General features: G+C 36.3%; 2 protein-coding genes, 1 long non-coding RNA gene, 1 other non-coding gene and 4 pseudogenes across 4 annotated transcripts; 4 read left to right on the forward strand and 4 right to left on the reverse strand.

Annotated features, from left to right (window-relative positions):
• Window positions 1-359: 359 nt before the first annotated feature.
• Window positions 360-443, forward strand: TRNAL-CAA. Its single transcript has one exon. It is a non-coding gene; the product is annotated as a tRNA-Leu (tRNA).
• A 281-nt stretch (window positions 444-724) lies between these two features.
• Window positions 725-2,469, reverse strand: LOC120192539 (annotated as a pseudogene).
• A 279-nt stretch (window positions 2,470-2,748) lies between these two features.
• LOC120192497 lies at window positions 2,749-4,046 on the forward strand. Its single transcript, XR_005522782.1, has 3 exons — window positions 2,749-2,871; window positions 3,310-3,314; window positions 3,964-4,046. It is a non-coding gene; the product is annotated as an uncharacterized LOC120192497 (long non-coding RNA).
• Window positions 3,813-8,697, reverse strand: LOC120192493 (annotated as a pseudogene).
• A 1,685-nt stretch (window positions 8,698-10,382) lies between these two features.
• LOC120192495 (dynein light chain 1, cytoplasmic-like) lies at window positions 10,383-10,939 on the reverse strand. Its single transcript, XM_039195269.1, has 2 exons — window positions 10,802-10,939; window positions 10,383-10,729 (listed from the first exon to the last, which is right to left on the reverse strand). Exons 1-2 carry the CDS (start codon window positions 10,937-10,939, stop codon window positions 10,559-10,561), a joined length of 309 nt encoding a protein of 102 aa, XP_039051200.1. The 3' UTR covers window positions 10,383-10,558.
• A 4,493-nt stretch (window positions 10,940-15,432) lies between these two features.
• Window positions 15,433-23,198, forward strand: LOC120192540 (annotated as a pseudogene).
• On the reverse strand, window positions 19,381-24,549 carry LOC120192541 (annotated as a pseudogene).
• Window positions 24,451-26,504, forward strand: LOC120192494 (GTP-binding protein At2g22870-like). The gene is made up of 4 exons (XM_039195268.1): window positions 24,451-25,055; window positions 25,388-25,457; window positions 25,890-26,052; window positions 26,148-26,504. The coding sequence occupies exons 1-4, from the start codon at window positions 24,581-24,583 to the stop codon at window positions 26,364-26,366; spliced, it is 927 nt and encodes a 308-aa protein (XP_039051199.1). The 5' UTR covers window positions 24,451-24,580; the 3' UTR covers window positions 26,367-26,504.
• The last annotated feature ends 473 nt before the right edge of the window (window positions 26,505-26,977 follow it).

A 26,977-nucleotide genomic window follows, 5' to 3' on the forward strand; every position in this document is an offset into this window, starting at 1 on the left:
GAAAATATCGTGAGCTACTCGAAAAAGATAATATATTAAAATTTTAGATTTTTAAATTAAATTATTAATAATATTAACATTTATATGTTATCTAATATATATATATATATAATGCAAGGCTTTCATGTATTTAAGGTTCGAGATCGAGTCTAACTTCAATTTTTTATTTCGAGTGAAGCTTGAAAATTTTAAATTCGCAAGCTTTCGAGTTGAGCTCATCAACACTTCAGCTCGACTTGGCTTATTTAAGCCCTACTAAAGGATTTACTATTTTAATTATATTTTTAGAAGTTTTGGCGTAGACCTACTTGTTGTAAAATTGTATAAATATAAAAATATTCACTCGGTCTTTGTCAATTGTCAGGATGGCCGAGTGGTCTAAGGCGCCAGACTCAAGTTCTGGTCTTCGAAAGAGGGCGTGGGTTCAAATCCCACTTCTGACATTTTTTACATTTAGCAATCCGAGTCATTTCCTCAAATATATAATGAAAAGGGCAGAATCGTATACGAATTATTAACATTATCCTCTGATTGCAGCAACATGCTTTTACTACAAAACATAAATGTTACAGTTTATGCCAAGTTCATGCAGATTCACAACACGAATTCAGTCTTGAAACTCCATCTCTTACGATGTTCAAAGCAAAATTGTTCCATCTGCCAAATGTGCATGCATTTCAGCTCTCATGGCCTTTGCCATTCATCTCCCGTAGATATCCAATCATTAGTAACCTACTCTTTTCTTCTTGGATCCAAAGAAAGGATGATTTAGAGCTTGAACTGCGGTGAGACGTTGGGACGGATCATATTCTAATAAACCTACCATATTCTGAAATAAAATAAAAAAACCGAGTTTTGATCAAAGCAAGGAAAAGTAAATATAAAACGCAAGACACATGAAAGGAAATTTGACCTTGAGGCGATCAAGCTTCTTAACAGCCCAAATACTCTCCCTAGATACTGCTCCTTCAGGCCAATTTAGTCTAGAGCCTCTCCGGAAATATTTTTCCGGCTGTATCATATTGAATTTAGGGTAAGATGAATCCAGTTGATAATGAGATTAAAGTGTAAGCTTGACTTACTTTTCCCTTTGAATCATATGCTCAGGAATAGATCCTAATACTCTCTCCATCATTGCCAAATGCTCCAAGTGCTCATGGGTTTGAAATAATGCTTCGCCCTACATATGATTCAAGCAGGGTCAGATCAGGAGCTCCACACCTAAACAAACCGAAATGCATATGAAGATATGCAGGACTGACCGTGCATAGTTCCACAAGTATACAACCAACACTCCAAACATCACATGGATAACTCCAACCTAAACCTGCATCAATGTATTTATAAATGCATCAGAACAACAGAGAGAATACTTGAAAGGGTGTCAACACAAACAGATAGCATTGGAAGGATGCCAAAACAACGATTAGCGTACTTAAAAAAACACCAATTAGTAAACAGGAAAAATACATTCTCATTTTCGAACACAATAATCAGTTACCTGGAATAATCTCAGGGGCTCTGTAGTGTCTTGTGGAGACAACGGAGCTATGATTCTGATTATCAAATGCAGTACTACCAAAACCAATCAACTTAATGGCACTCGACTTTGGCAAGCACCTGAAATGCGCTTCATTTAAATAACTCCTCTGTACCATTCCAAGTATTTTTTATTACCATTACCAATTTTTTAATCCCGATCGAAAATGGCATAAATTGTTTACTATAGGTGCAAAATACCTTGCAACCAGGAAGCTTTACATATTCGGAAGATACAAGAAGAATATTTTCTGGCTTCAGGTCAGTATGGATTAAGTGTAAATCATGCATATCTGCCACAAAATTTAAAGGCGTGGGAAGATGTTAAACAAGGCCAAGTAACAGAACAAGGTGATTCGTTGGAAAATGAAAAATGATATAATGTTGAGCCAAGTACAATCCACGCATGCTACAGATTCCAAAAGGTGACGTCCAAATTCCCGAACAAGACACAAGAAATGGGGAGTATTTATTTCTCTTTAGAAAATCAAATAAACTTGGTCCAAGCTTCTCAAACACCTGGTAACACCATTAAAATGCACCATCAGGAAGCTTTTTGTTTAGTCACAATTATACAAATGTAGTCAATAAGGACAAAATATATACTCACTATGATAGAGGAGGGACTAGGAACAGGGACGAACGTAAGAATTTATGTTAGGGGGTGCGAAATTAGATAATTCATATAAAATATAAGGAAAATACATAATATATAAGGGGAATTAAAATTTCTAGGGGGTGCGACCACACCCCCTTGGTCCATCCCTGACTAGTAAGGTATAATTACCATGTTACTTAATAATTGTTGCATACTTTTGTAATTTTATCAGATTTTCATTTGATCTTAATCAGTCGTCAGAATGGTCGAGTGGTCTAAGGCACCAAACACAAGTTCTGGTTTTCGAAAGAGGGCGTTGGTTCAAATCCCATTTCTGACATTTTACATTTGCTAATAGACCAAATGATCTATTCCCTATGATAGAGGGACTAGGAAGGTATTTTTACCATCTTACTTGTTACATAATTGTATAAATATGCAAATATTGACTCGATCCTTGTCAAATGTCAGGATGGTCGAGTGGTCTAAGGCCCCAGACTCAGGTTCTGGTCTTCGGATGAGGGCTTGGGTTCAAATCCCTCTTGACAAAATTTTGGTACTTAATTCTTTTACCTTTTTCTTAAAAATCTTCTGAAGAAGCATACATCTTCGTCCTGTGTTTAACAGGTTTATATATAAGTAAATTACTTGCGGGAATGGCTGTCTGTTTGAACAAAATCTTCTGTTACATCGTCTCTAATTGTATCACCAACTCTATCCTCTGCACTGCATCCGTGAGCTCGGGTTTCATTTAATTATTTGTTACAGCTAAAGTTATTATTTTTAGAAGTGAAATTAATAAAATATCAACTATATTAATTATTAGTTGGTCTAATGAAATAGAACGTGAGATTTTAGGGGTTCAAAATTTGACGTTGTAAACAGAGAAAAATAGGTTAGAAGAGTCTTTATTCTCGTAATAAGTCTTTATAATACTAAATCCAGATTATCAATCAACAAATTGGATATTAATGATTATACATAAAAAGAATAAGTAAATACTAAAATAAGATATATAACAATTCTTCAACTCTAATTATCTTCAAATTTCCATAACCAGGCTTTAATCAGTATATATATCTACAATTGTTCTCTTCTTTTATTCTTTTTCTTTTTCGTTGGAAGTTATTGTCACAAATTTGTATGCCCACTCAACACCCACATATATAAAGTTTTTGTTTTGATCGTTATGTTTAAATTTGAGATTTAGTCTCAATATGATTTAGACTCATCGTGTGAACATATGCATCTATTATCAACTGAATATGATTGACTGAATTTTGATCTAACCTTAATGTGTGATCGAAATCTTAACAATATAAACGTAGAGGGATATATGATTAAATACAAAATTCAACCATAGTAGAAGGGCTCAAACTAGAATTAGATCTTTTTTAGTAAAAGGGAATCCAACAATATAAAACTTTTCTTATGTTATTATGGGAAGAATCATCTCTTGGTCTTTCTTCTTACTGAAAACCGGCAATTCGTAAAGGACTGGTCTAGTAGGTGTTATTTGGGATCATGTTGATTTATTCGGTCTTGTTTGAATCATTTTAAGTTTGAATTATTTATGGGTCATATTAGAAAGGGATTGTTGAGTTCTTTATGGTCAAATTGGATTAAACCGATAACAAATGCTGAGCTCTGTTCTATAAACACCAACTCAAAGAGCTGAAGAATCTATGTGCACTTGACACAATATTTTTATCAAGTTAATTACTTGGAGTCGTTCTCTTTTCGACAACAAATGGAAGGATTATGAAAAATAAGATGGCATACATATGTGATATGAACTACAAACACAAAAAATGGTAAGCAAAAAGGCACTATCTGCAACCTTTTAAAAGATAGGAAGAGGGGCTCGAGAAACTCACGGCTATGGATGTCGAGGACTTCGCGTTTTCAGTTTCCTTTCTCGGTGTTCCACATTCACTAAAATCAAGGAGTCGGCGTTCTGCCTGCATACAGATGGCATACTAATTTCAACGAATTGCAGTTACTAACAAAAAGAAGAGAACTAGCATGTTTTTTCAGTAATACCAAGATATTTGAAGCCAAACTTGAGTGGCTCTCAAGCCTGTTATTCTCTTTGTCCACATGAAAATTCTTGGAACGTCTTCCTTTTACAATTGATTTTGGAGTTACGTTTCCCAAAACCTCCATGGCATCGGCATAAGCAGCAGCAGTATGCTCGCTCAATTGTTTCATCAAACCAATGGCGTCATAGCTTCTTTCTGCAGGGCTCATAACGTATCCTATGTCCTGGAAATAACATATGATTATTAAGAAGCAGAAAAGAAAGTTAAAGTCTGAATCTATCTTTAAGGCTGAAGTGGTCATATACCTCAATTGTTATTTCTGTGCCAATCCTCGGGCCTGGAATGAAAGAGTTAAAAAACCAAGGGGACTTCCATGCTGACGGTGATTCGATACTTCTTTTGAATGGAGTTCCAGCGAATCTAGCAATCCATGTCAAGCAAACACATATAAGAACCAATCAATTTATCTTAGCATTGGAAGTAGAAATAAAAGAAAAGCAGCTCCTGACATAAAAGACACTGAATAGAAGACCCTATTAACAATTGTAATTATAACGGGTGCAGCGGGTGCTCACATGTTATAATTTTCAGTAGCAGCATCGACCCCAGCATTATCAGCCAAATTCTCTAGGGTTGCACTTGCCGATGAATTGGTACACTGTACTGCAGTTACAGTAATTGAGTGGCCTTCACTGTTCTTTACATTCAGAGTGGGAGAGCTAACAACTAAGCATGCATTTCCTGATAAACACTCAGAAGCAAGACCTTGATTTGATGAAACAGCTCTAGAGCTTTTATGATACTGATTTTGTGGAGTTCGTACGCCTGAAGACAATAATGGCCTGTCTACTTTAAGACCAACACGATCAGGAGAAAACAATAGTAGCTCATTTACATTATGCTCGATTAGCACATCCGAAGACTGTTGAACCTGTCAAAAGTAGAGAGGGAAAAGATTAGCATGATAAATCAATTCTGCATTGGAAGTAAAAAGGAATGCTACGGTAACGAGAGAATGATTAAGACCAAGATTTCCAAAACAAGACCAAAGAGAAATCAGGGTATGTTGTACATAGAGCTATCAGCATCATGCATGACTTGAATAAAATTTTGATATGGATATAATCTTGGCAGCTTCACCTTGGGCTAGAAAACATCAAAATAATATAGAGAGGAAAAACTCACAATTTTGTCGGAAGCATGAGCGTCAGTTTTTTCCTTGGTATCAATACCACAGGATTCATTTTTTATGTTTCCCTGCAAATCAGTTCCATCAGAATCTTTCTTTTGAGCTTCAACATCGAATGGCTCGGTGTGATCTTCACCATTGTCAAGTTCTCCTTGAAATTCTTGACACGAGTTTTCTTTTTCTTCATCAGAGGCTCTTGCATTGGTTTTATGTTCAGATAGAGACACCTGAGATGTGTTGCCAGTGACATTCTCATCAAACATGACATCCAAACGAGAGAAATTTTTTGTCAAACTGGATGTAATGTCAGTTTTCAGCTTTTTCTCCCTTCTTTCTGATAAAGGTGATAATAGGTCGCAATAATGCTTCTTCAGTATGGATGGTGTGCCAGTAAAAGTTTTGGCAGCACTTTTAAGCACAACATCTGGACTGCTGTCCCGGGATGGTGAGTCCCACAACCTAAATGGAGAGATGCAGTTCATAGAAGACATCATCAGCTGGCGAATACCAAGGGGACTATATTCTTGCAGCACATCATTGCCAGATGGTATAAGATCACAGCTGAAAAATGGGATATCCAAGACTGGAAATCGAGGAGGCTCATAACATAGACCTCCAGCATCTTGTTCTGCCAGTGAACTTTGCTTATCCTCATCAGCAGGGCAAGTTAGCAAAGCATTTGATTCTGAACCAAAACTATTAACTGAAACCAACTTCTGAGAATCCTTTGCAAGGTAAGATTGCTCTTGTAGGTCTGTATCATCTGTATGATCATCATTAGTAAAGATGAAGCAATCATGTCCATTCATAGTAAAATCTTGCTCTTGAGTTCCAGAAGGTTGACCATTTAATTGACTGGGCTCTCGGCCATACATAAGTGTACCATCCTCCACTGAATGAAGTGAAGGAGATGCAGAAGACTGACAACATGAGGTTGCCAATGCCTCAGACCTTGAAGGAGGAGCGGATTGAGAGGCTGGAGTATTTCCAGTTTCAGATTGTTGGATGACTGAAGGCTGACAAAGTGATGTACTTGCACAGCCACCCAATTCAACCATATTAGACCCTAGCGTAAATTTTTCAGATGCAATGCATCCATCATTCACTGCGACTGAGAATAGGACCCTACAACATTCATCATCAGTTATCAACATAAGCTCATCAAACTGGTAATTCCCACTGGACCCAACTTCACGATATATTTCTGGAACAGAGAAGTTGACATCTTCAAAAGATGGGTAATACTCTTCTGCACAAGGTTTTGGACTGGAATGCCTCTCGTTTACCACACCAGGCATTTCAGTCAAGTGTAATTGATCTCCTGTATGTACAGCAGCATTAGCTAAATCACTTGCAGATTGAGAGCAACCAATCATATTCGACTCTTGACTGCATTCTGATATGTCTTCTGCTTCTTTCATACATTTCGCACAGGTTTTGGACTGGAATGCCTCTCGTTTACCACACCAGGCATTTCAGTCAAGTGTAATTGATCTCCTGTATGTACAGCAGCATTAGCTAAATCACTTGCAGATTGAGAGCAACCAATCATATTCGACTCTTGACTGCATTCTGATATGTCTTCTGCTTCTTTCATACATTTCGCACCACTATCATCTGCATTGCTCTGCATCCTCATAGAAGATGAAGGCATGGGCTGACTTTGATTTGCGAGAAGTGGGAACTGAAATTGTTCCAGAAGGCCTGATGCTATGTAAGAATCCAACTTCTTTTTGACCGAACTGTTCCAGTGATTTTTTATGGCATTGTCTGTCCTGTTACCCATACAAAGATGGGGAAAAAACAAGTTATCAGTAAATTCAAATGCAAAAGAAATATATAAACTTCTAATTAACAGAGCAATCGGGTTTAGATGAACATCAGAGGATGACTTGCAGACTGCAGTTACAGGGGAAGTGGTAAGAAGAATAAAAGACATACGTAACCCTGCAAAACATTGATGGAAAGGTATGGCCTCCAAATAAGTACCTTCCTGGCAAGAATTTTGTGAGCTCTGCCCATCTGTTCCCAAAAATCTGATGAGCACGAATAAGAGCCAGCTCCTCTTCCTGAGTCCATGCCTCTTTGTTTATGCCAGGATTGAGATGATTGTGCCACCTACATCAGTACTTAGTTTTATGAGCACAAACGTAAAACAAGAAATTTTTTCCTTAATTTTGTTGGAAATTGAGGAGCATTTCAACAACAAAAAAATTCATAAAAACTGACAGAAGATGTCCACAATAACATCCCAGAAGTAAAACCTCTAAAAAATTGTTAAATATTCAACAGGACACCTTTCCCTGCATTGCTTTCCAATACGTCCAGGTAAGTGCTGAGCAATGGTTGACCACTTTTTTGGCCCAAATTTATTCACCAACTCAATAATCATCTCATCCTCCTGCTCATATTTAGCAAAAGCAACTTAGAATGTTGTTATAGTATCAAGAAAACTTCTGCTTTTCAATAACAGTCACTTCAAAAAACTGCTAGAAAGAAATAAGTAGAAAAAGCAATCACCTCTTTTGTCCATGGCCCTTTAACAAGTTCCGGGTTCAAGACCTTTTGCCACCTGTGTAAGCACTGTACGTCAGTCCGATCCTTGAAACACTCCGCTGCAGATGAACCACCATACAATTAGATTGTGCAAAATGACGCACAAAGGGCTGCCATGCCACTTCAATTCAAAATCATACCTATCTTTTTCCAATTTTTTCCCTTGAAATGTTGAACGGCTTTGCGCAGAATCTCATCCTGGCAGTCCATACAATTATGTTGTCAAATTGAAAAATCATTTAAGAATATGTATATACATACATGCACTGATAGACACAAAAAACACAAACGCATATCTAAATGAACACCAACACTAATTGTATTGACGGAAAAGAGCAACAGGACTAAAATTATTGGATACTGTAATACATAACACATCAAGGGCAATAAAGTTGCACAAAGGTGTTAACTTATAACAAAATCGAGTAAACATAACTACGGAAAGATAATAATACCTCTTCAGCTGTCCATTGTCCTTTTGTAGATCGTCTTGTAGGACCAGTAGTCCTCCTATAGAAGGAAGCAAACTCAGCAGCATATAAAACAATCAGTTTCTTGCAACTTGTAAGATTACTTACAAAAAAAAATAGAAAAATTATAGTGGGAGGGAAAGCACACCCAAGAACCCCAGTAATGGTTTCAAAACTTTTAAGAGGTACTAAAAATGATAAATACCCATGAATAGGTCGCATTCTCTGAGTACCATCGCTATTGCTGAGCCCAGCCGAAGGAGTCGATACGGTAGTGTCACCTTCCATAGTTCCTTTACCGATAAATAATCATTCAAACTGACTATAAAGTTCCTTTTGAATTTTTTGTACATAATTCAGGTAATCTAATAAAATAAAGATCAGATATTTGAAATTTGTGATAAATTCTATCAAAATTATTTGGATTAATTCGATCATCCATTAATTAACTTGAACATCAAAATCGGTTGAAGAAACTTCAAATTCATAAGATGAAAAAAGAGAAACCCTAAAAGAAGAAGAAATTACACGATACCGAACTGAGCTTCGGAGACCGAGAAATGGAGAATCAGTGGAGAGTTGAAGTCAAAACCGCGAGTATTCGCAGATTCAAAGCGAAGATATTAAAGAGAAATTAAAGATTTTTTTAAATCTGCAAATGCACTGCGAAAAAAAGATAAGAAATCAAAAAAATAGCAAAGCAAAGTGAAACGAAGCGAAACCAGAGAGAAAGAGATATTCAAACATAAAAGGGGCGGACTAATGGAGATTCAAATCGGTGTAAGATCAAATATGTTTTGGATTTAACGGTCACGATATGTCCACGTCAGAATCAAGACCGTCAAAGTTTAATATGGCTTTTTATTTATTTCAAATTTTAACATACATTTTCTCTTTATTTAAAACTAGGGTATATTTCACTATAGTCACTCAATTATTAATAAAATTTAAAATGAATAATTGAATTTCAAAAAGTTACAAACAGATCATTCGGTTGAACAATGGTTACAAATAAGTCACTCTATCGTTAAAAATGAAATGTGTTAATTTTTTAGCTACAAGCCTACAATCAAGTCAGTTTTTATCAATTAAAACAATCATGCCATTCATTTTATCGATTGATACTACCAAGTCACTTATTAAATGATTTCCTTAGAGTATCTAGATTCGAATAGCAGTGTTTGCAGGGTGTATGTATTATCAATGGCTAAGAAAGATTCTGAACGGATAATATCTTATAATCATCTTAGACTATTCAAAAAAAAAATAAACGTTTAAATTTAAAATTAATTAATTTTATTTAAAAAAATATTATCATGTCATAACCTAAAACTCGATTTTTAAATAAATTTATCTACGTCGAATTTAATCAAATTAAAACTCATCGAATCTAAATATTTGTATCTTCTATTATCACAATTTAGTATGATTGAATTTTTAAGAGATGATTTTATATAATATTAAATTTGACATCAAGACATTTTCAATATGAATATCCAACACGGATTTGTCGATGGTCGATTTTATGGATTTATGGTTATAATTTATTTGTTTATTTCTATAAGTAACTTATACATAAATTTATTTCTTTGTATTTCATGTTGTTTATCCTCGTCAAATTAATTTCCTTACAATTTAGTCCACAAGTAGCATGAAGAAGCACAGAATATGAAGTTTCCAATTCTGAGAAAAATGCCAGATAGTGAAGGTATAACTAATAATTCCCACACAATTCCTCGAGTAAAAAGACAATACACCCCAACTTCATACTAATTGATAAATATTTCATCATTCAACATTGGAAGAAAAAAAGTCCAAAGATGCCCACCTCCCTATTATATCAAAGTTTTTATCTTTCATCCATTCACATTTTCCAAATAAAAGTTAATTGCGCAGACGTCCTCAAAACTTAGGTTAAATTTTAAATTGATCCCTAAATTCCGAAACATTAGAACGGAACCTTTAAACTAAAGTGTCGTTTGTTAAATGCCAGCTTGGGTTGGGACAACCACAACCATGCTAACATTTAATGCCAGAGAGACTTGATCGTGATCAATGGAAACATTTTGGAAACGGATGGACCGACCGATTTTAAATTTAACCATTAGTCTGGGGACATCCAACGAAACTAACCCAAAGAAACAACAACCTACGATGAATCACATCAAGAAGTTGAAGTAGAAGTAGAAGTAGAAGAATGAGTTCCCTTAAAGATGAGAAGATTGAGAGATTCTATGGAAAAATAGATGAAAGTTCCTTTGGAATGGGTGAAGAAACAACTGAAATTTGTGCCCACCACGCATTGCCATCCACCCCCATACTTCTTGTCAAAATCCTGCTCATATAAACAACAGTTATAATCCCAGAAAAATTTTCCAAGAAAATAAAACAGCAGAAGAAGATTAACCTTTTTAATATATGCAGCAATGGGAATGTAGTCGAAAAATTCATAGAGATCAAGAGCTCGAGAAGCAGAAGCCAAAGCTCGAGCTTGCATCCCCAATGCCATATCTGTGTCTTCTATCACAGCTTTACCTTCCAACATCTCTTCGAAATCGATATATATATAGATATGAATTGAAAAGGAGATGAGAAACTTAATTACAACTTGTTATCAGACACAGCTTGCAGGCTCCTTCCTTGAAGGAAACAACGGCGTCCACAAGTTTTTTTCCATACATCTCTTGCTTTCTTTCACCTCATATATCTCTTCAGTTTTCGTTGTCAACTGTTTGAGAAGTTTTGTTTGGTTTTATTTACGACCTGGCCCTTAAACTATACACGTTTCTCCATTTTGGCATGGAAACGTTTTTGTTCTGTTTTAATATCTAAACTACCATTTTCATCTTATTTTAACTAAAAAAATTACTGGCAAATGGCAATCCAATAAGGATATACTGTTGTCACGCTCCTATTGGCAGTTTTGGGTAAATTGGGATGGGAATAATAATCTAAATATCAAAGTGAAATAAAAAGAATTATGTAACAAAATTAGAAAATTGATGATACACTTAAAGGCCCAAATCATGAATTAATCCTTTCTTTTGACAAAAGCTAAAGTAAATGAGGCATAGATTAAGCAAGGAATCAATACCTTTAATAACTTTTAGAATCAAATGAAAACAAGATATGTTTTATCTTATTTTGCAATTGGAAATTTCTTAACAATAATACCCAAATTAAGTTAATATGGTATTGAAGAATATATATATATATATATATATATATATATACTTAATGTTTCTTTTATTCAAGTTTAAAATAATGCATTAAATAATAATTAATATATGTTAATGAGCTTAGAGTTATTATTAGGTTTAACTGTTATGTATATATATTTCTTACTTTAGATGTGTTAACATTCATATATTATAACTCATTAAGTAACTTAAGTAGTTGAAGAGAATGTTATTCTCTTTAAAAATTATAAGTTCAAGCAGTTAAATTTATGCGTTGTCAATGTTTTAAAAAGATTATGAACAAATATTAATTTGTAATTACTATAGGTTATTCAATATATATATATAGGTTAAGATACACTTACATCCAGTGTAAAACTCTTAATTTTATATCTTTTTAGAATAGGTAGATGAAAAAAATCAAATGTTGAAATTAACTCTTTACATTTTTCTTTTCCGGTGAATTAGGAATGGCTATATAATAGAAATAAAAGTTTGGGAACATCCGATGCAGTGAGCTCAATTGTTTACTAAAAAGTAGAAGAAAAAATGAAATTAGAAGATCCAAATATAATGGAGAAAAAGGCATGTTAATAGATGAACACAGGCTCTTCAGCATTGTGATTAGTATCTGAAGTCTGAAGTGAAGCCCAAAGGCCGAAGCCATTATCTCCTTTTGTCAGTTGGAGTGAGCGGGACCCAGTTCTTAGCGATGAAAACGGGATTCCTCGTGAAGGGTGAATGAATCTCATCTATTATCGTTGATTCAGACTTACACACTATTTTAATTAAATTATTCCTTCTCTTAGCCTTAGCTGCTATATAGATAATGTTGTAATTTGCCAAGGAACTGCGTTTTTTCCGATATATCACTTATACCTTATATATTTTCTTATTAGACATTATTTAGATTATTTTTTTTCGATCTAACATTCTTTGTAATAAGGCGCGCTCCCTGTAATGCGTTTTACGGTGATCTGGCGCCACATGGGGTAAGGCGTGCTCCATGCAGCACGCCTTATGCTGACATGGACACGTGTCTAAAGCGCGGCCCCTATGGGGCGACTTACGCTACGTAGGACTATAGCGCGGGGCAGGAGTCGCGTTTTTCAATTATCACATGCTCAATTATCAGACATGTATAATACAAAGAGCGGTGCAGGGACCGCGCGGTGCATAATTTACCCGAACTTCTCGGCTTTAAAGCATCCTCTCTCGGCTATAAATAGCCCTCTCCCTGTAAACTCTCTCATAATTCCCTCTCAACCGAGAAATTAATACAATAATCCTTTCAACCAGTAAATAACATCTGACAATACTCTTATATTTGATTCAGAAGTTCGTTCGATCTTTCGTTATAAGGTAATTTTGTTATAATATTTTTTTATTATATTTATTGTTTATTATGATTATTTGAAAAAATATTATACTAATTGTTTTCAATTAATTTATGTGCCAGTTCAAGGGGAAAGCGGGAGCATACGTTGAAATATATTTTGCGGTACAGGTAATAATATAAAATTATATTATTTAAATTATTTACGTTAATGTGTAAAAAATTTATTGTGTTATATTTTCGTTCATATGTTATTTATTTAAGCAGGTTTGTTTTACTTGCTTTTTTGCATATATATAATATTGTCGCACTTTTAAACTCTAAGAATGGCGCGACTTTCAGCTATTGTTTATTGTGATAGAGAAATTCGAGAAGATGAAATCGGCGTTGTTTTCGTATCAAATGAGCGTGTTAAAATATCATTCAAGAGAAACATAACTCTTGAGGAGCTAATAACGAAGATTTCGAGGAATGTTCATGTTGGAAGTAGTAGAAGAATGTCGTCGTTGCAGTACATATTTCCAGCATCATTGTTGCCATTAACTTATACAGCGTTCGAACTATCAAACAATGATGATGTTGAAATGATGGTTGATTCTCAAAGTAATTATTCAGACGCCGATATTGATATGTATGCAAAGTTTGTTCAAGTGTGTGCTGTTCGAGGTCAGTCATTAAGCTCCCACTATGGGCTGGCTGAACAAGTTGATCAAGTTGACAGCCCGACTACAGTAATGTGTAATGATTTTAATGCCATAATGGGAAATCTGCATCATGGTGTCGTCACATCAACTTCAATGGGGAGGCATTTATCTGCAACTCCTTACGATATGTACCGAGGTGGGTCTATGAACAATCCGTATGACAACATCGCGCCCAATTCAAGGGGAAGACATTCATCTGCAAATTTCTTTGACCTTAATATGGAGATGCCATCGACGCAACAATCTGTGCAGTTTCCATTTGACACGATGACTTCAAGCTCTAGGGGGAGGCATTCGACTGCGAGCTTTTTCGATCTGAATGTCGATATGCCTTCCAGTTAAAAGGGAAGGCGTGCAAGTAGTAGGTTCTTCGACCTAAATGTGGAGAGCATGGAGGAACCATCATCTCCACCAGAAGAACCGCTTCGTGAGCCTGGTGCGGATGGTGCTGAGACTGGAATATTCATTCACCCAGAAACACCGCAATTCAACTACGATGATGATGTAGATTCCCTCAAATGTGGCACAAACGGACCCTCTATCACACATGTATGAAGCTGATTATGGTGCAATGTATGGGCCAGAATTTACGGATATGCCTCATCTCGGTAACTATGGATATTACTCATCAATAAATAATGGTGAGTTATCTTTAGGCATGGAGTTTTCAAGCAAAGAAGAAGTGATGATGGCTACAAAAAATTACAATATCCGTAATTCTGTTCAATCGAGAGTCGACCGGTCCACGACAGAAAAATATGTATGCTACTGTGCCCGACGCGAAAACGGATGCAATTGGATGGTTTGCATATCGAAGAGGAAGAGGAAAAGTAACAGATGGGAACTAACAATATACAATGATCCTCACATATGTTGTGCTGGAGGGGTCAACCAAGATCATCCCAACTTGGACTCTGAAGTGATATGCCAAGCAATCATGCCCATGGTAAAAGCAAACTCTCATATAGTTGTTGTTGTATTGATTTCAGCTATACAATCGCAGTATGAATACACTGTCTCCTATAAAAAAGCTTGGTTGGCAAAACAAAAAGCTATTGTCAAACTTCATGGCGAATGGGATGCATCTTACAACGAACTTCCAGGCCGGTTTAGGTTGGTGCGAAGGTTGAATCTTGGGATAATTGTGGACTTCGAAACCTTCTATGCATACCATAATGATCGAGTTCTTCGCGATCGATGCCAATTCTACCGGGTTTTTTGGACTTACCCACAGTGCGTTAATGTTGTCAAATATTGCAAGCATGTGGTTCAGATCGACGAGACTTTCTTGTATGAAAAATACAAACAAGTTTTATTATTGACAGTTGTCCAATATGGCAATCGCAACATTCTTCCAGTTGCTTTTGTTCTTGTTGAAGGAGAAGATACAGATTCTTGGGCTTTTTTTCCTCCGAAACAGTTATAAGAAAATATAAGAGTATTTGAGAGAAGTTGAAAAGATTTGGTGTGATGAAAGTGATTAAGAATGGGAGTATTTATAAAGAGGGAGTGGAGGTGTGAACAACCGAGGTAGGTGGGTAATTAAATCTAAGGCGTGTCGCATGGGGCGCGTCTTTCTAACGCATTTCAAATTTAAAGGTAAGGCACGCCGCAGGGATCACGTTTTACACACGTGTATACCAATTCAGCATAAAGCGCGCTTCAGGGAGCGTGCCTTACCCACGTGGTGTCAGATCAACGTAAAACGCGTTACAGGGGACATGTCTTACTGCAAAGGATGTTAGATCAAGAAAAATAGTATGAATGATGCCTGACAAAGAAATATATAGGGTATAGGTGTTTTTTTTTTTTTGGAAAAATGCCAAATCTTCTTGTAGTAATTGGTTTTGATGGTTTCTGCAAATATATATATATATATATATCAAAAACTTTCCAGCTATGAATACCACCGGGAGAAAAATCATGGGTTATACAGTGATTTGCATGTGGAGGTTGTGGAACCACTAAACAATTCATTACAGTGTTGTTATCTCCCTCTTTGTCTCCTTCTCCCCTTGATTCCCCCTCCATCATTTCACCACCGCTCAGTGGTGCAGCACCCACTTCCACCACCACCACCAGTTTATGTTTCTCCTCCTTTACTCGCACCGCATTTGGCTCCGATATCAATGCCGCCACTAACTTCACCTCCTGTTCTCCCCCACATGCAGCTGTTGTTGCAACACCAGTTACTCCCCCACTGCTTCCGACACCGCCGGTGGTGGTAGTGGTTGATTCTCCACCACCAACACGGCCTGCTGCTACTACGGTTAGTCCCATTGTTGCTTCTCCAGCTCTACCTCCTCCACCACCAGCATTGGTTATTCCTCCCCCATTGTTGCCCAAATCTTCTTCGATCTCCACCTCCTAAACCATCTAAACCTTTGCCATCGACACCATCATCTGTTATTCTTCCACCTCCAGCAACAACAGCTCCAGCTCTCCCTCAACCAAGGCTACCTATTGATCCACCGCCATTTGCTTCGACATCTCCATCACCACCACCTACAGCTTCTCATTCTATAAGGGCTCTTAAAACTCCAGGATCGTCTCAGGCATTTCCTCTTACTGCACCTCCTTTGACACCAGTAGCTTCACATTCCATCAGTGCTCCTAACACTCAAGGATTCTTTCAGGCATTTCCGCCGCCTGCACCACCACCACCATTAACGCTAACAGCCGCAAAAGGAGGTTTGCCAACCACAAGACAAACCCCACGTTATCCAATTGGGCTTATATTTGCATGCATTGGTGTTGGAATTCTACTATTTGTCGTGTTTGCATTAGTGTGCATTTGTTGCAAAGGTAGAGCTAGAAGGAGAAAACAGAACCCTTTGGACACTAAAAAACAACAATGTTCAGTCACAAAAGGTGAGTTTAATTTGTTCATCTTTGTCTCAAATCATAACTACCAACTCCAATCTGATATGTGTTTCAATGTTTCGTCGGATGTTTAGATGACTTTTTTGCAGCTTCAATCCAACATAAAGAAGAAAAAGTTGCTCCACCGCCTCTCACAATTGCTATAGGATCTGGCTCAAATACAGCATATACCAATGGCTCAAGTGGGTTTTTTACTTATGAAGAATTAGTCATTGCCACTGATGGTTTTTCCGAATCCAACCTCCTTGGACAAGGCGGTTTCGGTTACGTCTACAAAGCGCGTCTGCTGACCAGACAAGATGTCGCGGTTAAGAAATTGAAGGCCGGGAGCTGGTAGGGGGAGCGTGAATTCCAGGACGAGGTCGAGACTATCAGCCGAGTTCATCATAAACACCTTGTTTCGTTAGTTGGATACTGCATTAATGGGGCTGAGAGATTGCTTGTTTATGAGTTTGTTCCTAACAAAACATTGGAATGCCACTTGCATGGTTAGTATTTTATCTAATTTGCAGACTCAAAATTGATATAGGATCTGCAAAAGGTATAGCATATCTCCATGAGGACTGTAAGTCAATTCGGATTTTAATATTTCCGGATCATTTCAGGTATCTTTCGAAATTCATAATCTAGTTCTAGATGTGGTTGAAGTAGATTCTTTGTACAGGTAGTCCGACGATAATTCATCGCGATATCAAAGCAGCTAATATTCTTCTTGATCCTAGATTTGAAGCAAAGGTAGGCCTCAAATGACTAGAAACACTGAAGTGGGATTTTTGAAACGTTTCTACTAGTCAATGAACTCTGTGTTTTTGCATTCGGACTCGCCAAGATCTTCTTCGATGCGAGTCTATCCGTTACACACATCTCTACCAGAGTGATGGGAACTTTTGGGTTAGATTCTTTCTTTTCTCCCACATTCCATTTTTACGACTGCCACAACCGTGTAATCAAATGAATATTTTCTTATACATTTGCTCTAGTGGCATATATAATGCAGATACCTTGCTCCAGAGTATGCATTAACCGGTAAAGTAACTGATAAATCAGATGTATATTCCTACGGTGTCATGCTTTTAGAGCTTATAACCGAACGTCACCCATCCATCGAGCTAGAATCATCAGTAAATCATAGATGATTGGGTAAGTCACTCGTTTGATTAAACTGTTAGTTGTTAGTTATTTCTTAGGGACGCTCTTCAGAGCCTGCACTTTTGCATTTTATTCTCTTACCATCTCCTTGCTGATTTGAACGTCAAAGAGCATTTCGTAACACAAGCTTAAGGAAAGTTCTGAATCCAGTCTGACCAGGCCGGCCTAACCCGATTGAGCCAGAAGTGTGTTAACAACGTTGTTTTGGGGCATATATACCCTTTTGGCACAAATCTGCTGAAATCCTTATGATTGTGTTGCCTGAACAGGCAAGGCCTTTGCTAGCTCGTGCACTCGAAGATAACGATTTCGATACTCTCGTTGATCCAAGGTTAAACGGCTCTTACAACAATAGCGAGATGGCAACCATGGTCAGTTGCGCTACTGATTGTATACGCCAATCAGCATGGCTTAGACCTCGAATGATCCAGGTATATACATACATACATACAAGATTTTTGTTAGAAATGGAGTTCCAAAGCCAGATTATTTCCATTAATTCCCCCCGAAAACAATGCAGGTTGTTCGTGCTCTAGAAGACGGCATTTCGTTGACAATGTTTTCGAACAACTCGTTGAACACATCTTCAGAAATGTTCATCCAAAATGCTCGACGATGCATCAACAATGGCGGCTTTAGTGGACACAGTGAACCCACCGGTGAATATGGGCTAAACCTTAACCCGTCTGGCTCCAGCACCGAATCTCAAAGAACTAAAAGCCGAGACAAATTCTGATGAAACTGTGAACTTTTAGAACATTATTTAACTTTTGATTAAATTAGTTATTTATTTACTTATCCAGTGAATTATTTGATGATATCAAGAGGTTACAGTTCTAAATTCTAACACATGATATAGAGCTTAGAGGTATTTGGTTTATAAAATATGAAATGAATATATAATTGTTTAATCTATTTATTATAGTTGTTTATTCTAAATTCTAAAACATGATATAAAAAAATTAACTGACCCTATTCCCATATGTAATTGGGTAGGGGGAGGTAGGGTAGTAAGACTTCTCCCAACGCCAGGTTGAGAACAGCTTCCGTGAAAGACCTCCAATTATGAATTGCCCACCATGAGACTCAATCCAACGACCACAAGGTTAAGAGACTTGCGTTCTACCAACTGAGCTGGACGAGCAATTCTAATACATGATATACAATTGTTTAATTTATTTAGGGTTTACAAAATTCTCTTTTATAAGTTCATCTCATGAATTTAGAATGCCTTCAATAATGAATCGAGGGGTGTGGTTGTACCCTTAAAATTTTTAAATTCTCTTATAGTTTATGTATTTTCTTTGTATTTTTTATTGATAATTTAATTTCATATCCTTTAAAATTTTATAATTTCGTAATAATTAAATTTTTAATATAGATTCTTAAATTTACAATCCTAATAAAAAAATTTACTCCGTCCCTAAATATCTTGTAACTAAAAGTAATTATAGGGTACATAATTATCGGATTAAATATGTAACATGACACAAGTAAATAGTTTACTTCCATAACGAAATAGACCATGAAGGAAATCAACATAAACAATGTACATTTTTAATCACATGCAAATATCTAAACCTACCAAAAAAAAAGGGAGCTTATCAAAATTTTCCTTTGCAAAATAAATTTCTTTTATTTCTTTCGACTAGAAAATAAATTTTAATTAACAAAAAAAAAACTATTAAGAACATCTTTGGCATGGAGCCATTAAATGAAGAAACCATTTATTGGCTCAGGGATTGCCAAATTTGGACAAAGCTGACTGGAAAAGAGTTGAGAATACCTTGGATGTTTAGCTTTAGCCGATGATGTGTTGATTATGCATTCGACGAGATAATTTGATGACGACTCTATTTTTTGTGCAAAAAAGAAAAAGTAGAAGGTCGGGGATTGACCGCCTGATGCGATGCAGGGGATGGAATGACTTTGCATGTGTCGAATAAGAGCTTGAGGAGGCGTCAGTGCACCTTGAGGGTTTACCGAATATTCCTGCACCAAGTAAATGGCATGATGAGTTATGAGAAAGGTGCAACTATTCGCATATATCAATAAAGCTCTTTTATGGGTCAGTCATGGTTTCCATTACCATCTATGAAATGGACAGGTTTCACCGGAAAGCTTTGAGGATAGTTGGATGCTATGTATATAAAAGTATGAAACTTTCATTAATAGTTTAACCAATGGGAGAAATTAATAAACAAACCTGTGATAAAGCAACTGGCAATTGGCGCCACTTCTGCCGAAATGTGCTTGGATCCAGAGCAGCTTTTGCATTAAGCTTCAATTGAGGAGATGGAGTAGGTGCTGCTGCCGGTAAACCAAGACCAAGTAGATCATCAATTCCTGAGCTCGCTGCTTGTCTTTGCCTTACATTTTCCTCTTTTAATACACATATTGGATGCTTTAAAAACCCATCACGAGCTTTCAGATCAGCTTTAAATAAAGAAAATGTGTCGTATGACATGAAGTTGAAAGAAGCTCGTAGTTACCTTCTGGTATACAACAGATAAACTGTTAAATTCATCAAATATCCGATCCTTAAATTTCACTGGTTTGAGTGTCAGCAATAACAGAAACAGCTTGCTTTGGTGGGTTCACCACACGTCTTGCTACAGACACATTATAATGTAACATCCTATAGTAGAACAAGGCTCTGTCATGTACATCCTGCAGTCACACTGAAGGTTTAATTGATTGTGTCCAGGAAACAAACAGAACTTTTGATGTAAAAGTTGGGGAAAGGATTTTTTAAAAATCCATATATACCAGGTAAAAATCAGCAACACCTGCAGCCAATGCAGCTCCCAGTGCCTTTCGGGTCTCAGGTTGTCTTTTGAAAAAACACTTCATCACTGAGAAGATGTAAATGAACCTGACCGCATAATCCAGCAACCGAGTGTGTTTTGCATAAACAGACAGAAAAAGTTTATGAGATCAAGCACATAAATTTATTAACATTTTCTATGCAACTGTACTATTAGTCATTAGGTAAATCAAATTAGCACATTTACTGCACCTCATATCCACTAGAAAGACATTGGAAAAACAATTACAGGAGTAACAGGGATTGGGAATGAGAGAAGAGAGACAGCTGAACAATGAATTAAATGGCTAAACAACCTCATCTTTTTTCAGAAGGGACCAATTCCAGAAAATGGGTCAAAAAAATGGGCTTTAAATGGAATCATAGGATTAGGACAAATATTCATGAAGATTAATTACCTCAGCAGAATTCTCCTCCTCCCAGTTTTCAGCTAAACTCTCCAAAACATAAGGGGCATCTTGCATATCCTGAGAATATTCCCCCAACATCCATATAAGAGTTGCCTTCGCTTTTGGTTCCTGCACATTTTTGCTGCTTATGTTTCCAACAACCGCAATGCAATCATGGCTTCACTGAGGATATTTTCTAAGATGTCACAAGAACCTGAATTATTTAAAACACACACACAATCACAATATAGATCTGTTGGCAATAGGGAACTATCATACTTTTTGTTTTGGCACTGAAAAGTCCTTTTAGCAGGAAGGGGATAGAATAAGCTACGCATTTATTTAATATCCCAAACAACTGGTATAACATAAATATTTATTTACCAGGACTTCAGCAGTCACATAGTCTTTCTTCATTTCAAGAAATTGAAGAAGCCTATCAACAATTGCATTTACATCATACTGCTGCAGTGCTATTTTGCCAACAGCCCTAATCGACTCTCTGGCAAAGTGAATATCAACATTTGCAGCATATTCACATAATTCCATCACTGAAAATCGAGTCAACAAGGTCACATATCAGAATACTCAAGAGGGAACATTAAGAGTTTATTGATGTCATCTTTTTCCACGGAGTCCCTTAAAAACAAGTGTGAGGTTGTTTACCAACCAATCTCATAAGTATTGCTCTCATTTTCAACTGCAGTCAACATTTCAAGCTTCAATCGTTTGACATAAGATGGTTCATTATACTGACAGTACAAGTGTTTTTAGTCTGATGAAAATATATAAGGTGCCCGCATCACCAAGAGATGCAGATGACTTAATACAGCGGAAGACTGTTCTGGGCTTCCAGAACCAACAATGGTCAACATTGGTGCTTTGATACATTCATACACCTTCACAAAGAAAGGATTTTGTTAGCAAGTTCTTGGACCCACAAACAAGACCAAACGATTTAAGAGATATTTAACCTAACTAATTCAATCAAGTATGGTCTATAATGATTCAAGGTCAAAGACACCAGCGCTGAGATTTCCTTTTTAAAATGATGAGAGGAAATAACTTAAATGACTAAATTACAAACTCGACACAGTATTAAAGACAACACTGACGAAGTTATTGATGACTAATAACGACGTACAAATCAAATGATCAAAATTAACTGAAAACACCTCCTCTATTGTAAATATGCAAGGAGAATATTTGTGCAGCGTAGAGATTGACAACTTTCCGCATTGGATTAAGAGTCAGATGAAAGAACCTGTTGATGAACATCAGTCATGGATAGGGTTAACTGTAAAAACACTTTGGCAGTGGCTAAAAGTAAAACAACAGCCCCATTTGCATGCTGAAGTCTATCCTCAAGGAGATTCATAATGTCAACAATCTCACTGCTGTCTGACGCACATATTTAGTTACCAACTCAAGCACAAGGCACTGTGCCCATTCACTAAATTCCTTGATCCTAGACATAAAAAGTGCAAAAACATTAATTTAAAGTAAGATCATAGCACTTAGCCTTATTTATAAAGCACAATTAAGAATTGAACTCCAGATAAATGATACCATAGTCACCAAAACATGGTGAACTAATGACATGGCCACTTTCGTTTAATAAGTGTCATTTTCCCATTGAATTTAACAAAAAAATAATAATTTAATTACTTTCATTATTCATTTATATAATTTATTGATTCATAACATTCTGATCATTTAAATGTTAAATATTATTAATTTGATGACGTGGAATATTAATAAAATTGATTAATTTTTAATTTGATCCTTGAAATATAAAATAATAATTTAATCTATATATTTTAGATATAATATTAATTGGATTCTTAAATTTTAGATGCAATATTAATTTAGTTCATGAATTTGATCAAATTCATCCGTCATTGATTGTCACTCAACACTGTCATTGATCACTGTCAGCTACCATCGATCATCGTTGTCGACGATTATTGGACCTTAAATCTTTAATCCAATTACTTTTTTACCTTTTAAACACGAATTCAATATCTATTTCATTAAAAAAAAACTTTGGCCAACCAAAAACATGAAAAAGAACACTGCAGAAAGCAATCCTCGTGAAAACTCCACTCGTACGCTACCTCCAACTGAAGGATGGTTTAAAGTTAACACCGACGCAAGCCGAAACATCAGGGATAGCAACACAGCATGTGGAGGTTTAATACGTGACCACACCGGAAAATGGATAAGAGGATTCTACAAGTTTATTGGAGCATGCTCAATCCTAGAAGGGGAGCTGTGGGGAGCTTACATAGGAATGTTATGTGCTAAGGATCTAGAAATTACACAGGTAGAGATTGAATTAGACAGCTTAGGCGCCATACGAATGTTGCAAAGGAAGTCTGACAGACAAGGCTCACCGAATATCCTACTCCATATCCAAGAATGGGTGGTGCGTTATGAACACACCCCACGCAACGGAAATAGAGTGGCCGACTTCATGGCCAAATATGCGAATCCAACAGACTTTGAGGTCCATTGCCTTCCCAGTCCACCACCGGCCGTATCAAGCTTGCTTCTTCAAGATGAAGCTTCGAAGTAACTGAGCTACGGCAGCTCTCCTTTATTTACCAAAAAAAAAAACATAATATCCTTAATTTTCTTTAAAATTAAACCAAAACAATAAACTTATTATTGATATTCATTAAAAATTAAAAACACTAAAAATCTAAATCTATATAAAAAAAATAGCTAGATAGTATTTATGTTTGACAAAAATAAGTACCACAAAGATATGAATGAATGTATGAATGAATGGGAAAAAAAGGAAAAGGAAAGAGTGTCATTTCCTAACAATTACATTTGAAAGATTAAAGTGCATTAGTTAAATACGAGGAAAAACAATTCAAATATTTTTAGATATTTGTTGAACTAAAGTGTTATATATTTTTTTCAAATCTAAAATACAAAAGGGTAAAGTATACAAATGGTCACCTGATTATAGAATATTGTTTTGTTGAGTCCCCTGACTATTAAAAGTTATAAAATATAATTCTCGAATATAATGAGTTATTTTATTCAGTTCTTCAACTATTAAAAATTACAAAATAGTCATCTGACTATTCATTATGTTTTAAACTAGTAATTTTTCGTTAAATAATTAACGATAATATAAGCTGGACGTTAACCTGCTGACTGAGAATCTAGAGAGAGTCAAATAGAGCTGACCATTCTCTCCCGAACTGGGCACTTACAAACGTTGTTAACCCTTTCTGGTTCTTTTATGAGGAACCTGCTTGTATTCAAAATATTGTTATTATGGATGCTTTGAGAATTTGAATGATATTTTAATTTAAAAAAAAATATGTGATATTTCTTTTTGTCAAACAAACATAGAAATATAAAATATTTTTTTCGTTAAGGTACCAATTTCATAAAAAAAACATTAAAATGCAATGTTAGCATTAGGAGTCATTTTAAATTTTTATTATTTTCAGGTACTGAATTGAGAAAAAAGAAATTCAGATACCAAATCAAGAAAAATTATCAGGGACCGATTTGTATATTCATCCTATATCTTTTTACCTTGAAAAACTGTAGAACAGCAGAGGTTCCGACTCAATATAAACAGTATCAGCTAAGATATTTAGCTTAGCTCACCGCATTTGGGCTTTTGCCTACTCCAACGAAGAACAACAGAGTTACAATCCATCAATTTTGAGTTCGATTTTGAAGAAACACTAATGGTGTTAACGCAGCTTCCAAGGTTCCATTACTTGTTCTTCAAAAATCCGCCGACAAGTTTCAATTTCTTCCCCAAACCAAGACTCCCCATCATCAAACCCACTTCCCCAACGCTCTTCTCCACTGTTTCGACGACCGAGCCTATACCCATCACTGATTTTTCACTCCCCGAGGAGCCGAAGCTCGAGATTTCATTGGACAAGCTGTTCGTTCCCCCGGAAACCGAGGTTGCTTGCGATGATCCTGTCTTAAGCACCAGAATCTTGAAAGGTTCGAACATAGTTTTGAGTAAGTATGCAAGGGACGCTCAAGTGATTCAAGCTGAGTTCGTGAAGAGTAGTGTGAGAACTGAGGATTGTCCTTCCGATGGGTTGCCGGAATTTGCGCTCGTCGGTCGGTCGAATGTCGGGAAATCTTCGCTTCTTAATTCGCTTGTAAGAAGGAAACGCCTTGCTCTCACGTCTAAGAAACCTGGTAAAGTTTATTTATAAAGCAAATTATGATAGTTATATTGCTTAGGTTCACGGAGTGTTTTTGCCTTGGAGAATCTTGTTAACTTAAAATGTATGCTTTAAAGCAAGATATTTGCATTTTGTTGATGTTAATTTGTTGAATTTGGGATATATTAGAAGCTAGAAATCGTGCAATGATCAATTTTTTGTTATGGATAACGGCAAGTAATCAATAGCAAACAAGAAGAAAGAAATTTACTTTATAAATAAAATTAAATGTGTGATTGTAATAATGTATGTGATTCCTAGTGAAACTTATGGTCTGTGATGTACTTAAGTTCCTACCATTTGCAGGGAAGACGCAATGCATCAACCATTTCCGCATCAACGATAGTTGGTACCTGGTGGATTTGCCGGGATATGGGTATGCTTTACCTTCAATTTCCTTCCTCTATAATCTGTTCTTTCTTCAAGCCTTGTACGAGTAAATGCATGCCTAGAAGCTTTATACGCCCGATTTTCCTGGCGCTTGAATGTTGGAAACTTACCTTCAATAAGGATGTTCACTGTCCTAAAGAAAATGAAATCATGTATCCTTCTCATGAATAATATGGGGATGGGGCTTAATTGAATCACTTTTTCCAACTTTAAACCATGAGGGCTTATTCGTTAAGATGAATCAGTTGGATTCCGACACTAAGATGCAAAAAGTTCTAAGAACGTTATCCATATGCCGGATTCTCTTTTAAACTCTGTTTTGGTTTTCCTCCATCAAAATTATATTATGCCGTTATATAGGAGTTAAGTATGCCTTTTGCAGTTGCATACTTGCGTATGATTGCTGTTTCTTGAACAGGTATGCATCTGCACCTCAGGAACTTCGAACGGACTGGGGCAAGTTCACCAGAGACTATTTTATCAACCGTTCAATGCTAGTATCGGTTTTCCTGCTTATAGATGCTAGCATTCCTGTGAAGAAAATCGACCTAGAATATGCCAGCTGGCTAGGTCAGAACCAGGTAACGCCATTCATTTCTAATGAAAATGGAAATATAGGTATTAATTTTTTCATGATGTTATATGTTTTACCCACCAGTTAGATCTCATTCTTCAGATCCCCATGACACTGATATTCACCAAATGTGACAAGCGGAAGAAGAAAAAGAATGGTGGAAAAAGGCCCGAAGAAAACATTAGCGACTTTCAGGAGCTGATATGCGGTTTCTTCCAATCCGTGCCACCATGGATTATGACTAGCAGTGTTACAAACCAAGGCCGTGATGAGATCCTATTGCATATGGCGCAACTACGGAATTACTGGCTGAAACACTGAAGGCAAGATAACCCCCATAATCAATCAAGCTTTTGTATGTTGCATTGTTGCTAATGTAGTTTTTAAAAGCTATTTTACTTGTATACGTTACAAACGATTCCCTTTAAAGTTTTGGACTTTGTTTAAACGTTATATCCATGCTGCTTGTGTCAGCCATTGATGAGAATCAGCAACTTCGAAGATTTGCCAATTGTTAGTTCATCAATGGGGTAACATTTTGATTCAAATTAAAAATAAATAAAAAAAAAACAAAGATCGGACAGTTGATGTCTAAATGTTCAAAGTTTGTGACTATTTCTTCTATTAATGTCTCCTCCAAAGTTCAGAAATGTAATGTGCCTTAACATAGCATCCAACTGTATATCCGACCATGCGAAAGAGAAATCAAGTTAAATCGTGTTTGATAACCAAACTGATGCTGCGAAGATTCATGATAAAACAAAACTTCCTGTTCGTAGATATTAAGATGAAAAATATGACACTATGTTTGGATAAAATCACAAAATTTCTCGTTTGTAAATTCAGAAATCTAAAGAAAACACCAGAAGTAACTTAGGCAGCAGCAACAGCTGCCTTCTTCCTTGGGGTTGCTTGAGTACCTAACAATTCAA

This window comes from Hibiscus syriacus, unplaced genomic scaffold, assembly GCF_006381635.1.
Source record: "Hibiscus syriacus cultivar Baekdansim isolate YM2019G1 unplaced genomic scaffold, ASM638163v2 tig00116975_pilon, whole genome shotgun sequence".
Lineage (NCBI taxonomy): Eukaryota > Viridiplantae > Streptophyta > Magnoliopsida > Malvales > Malvaceae > Hibiscus > Hibiscus syriacus.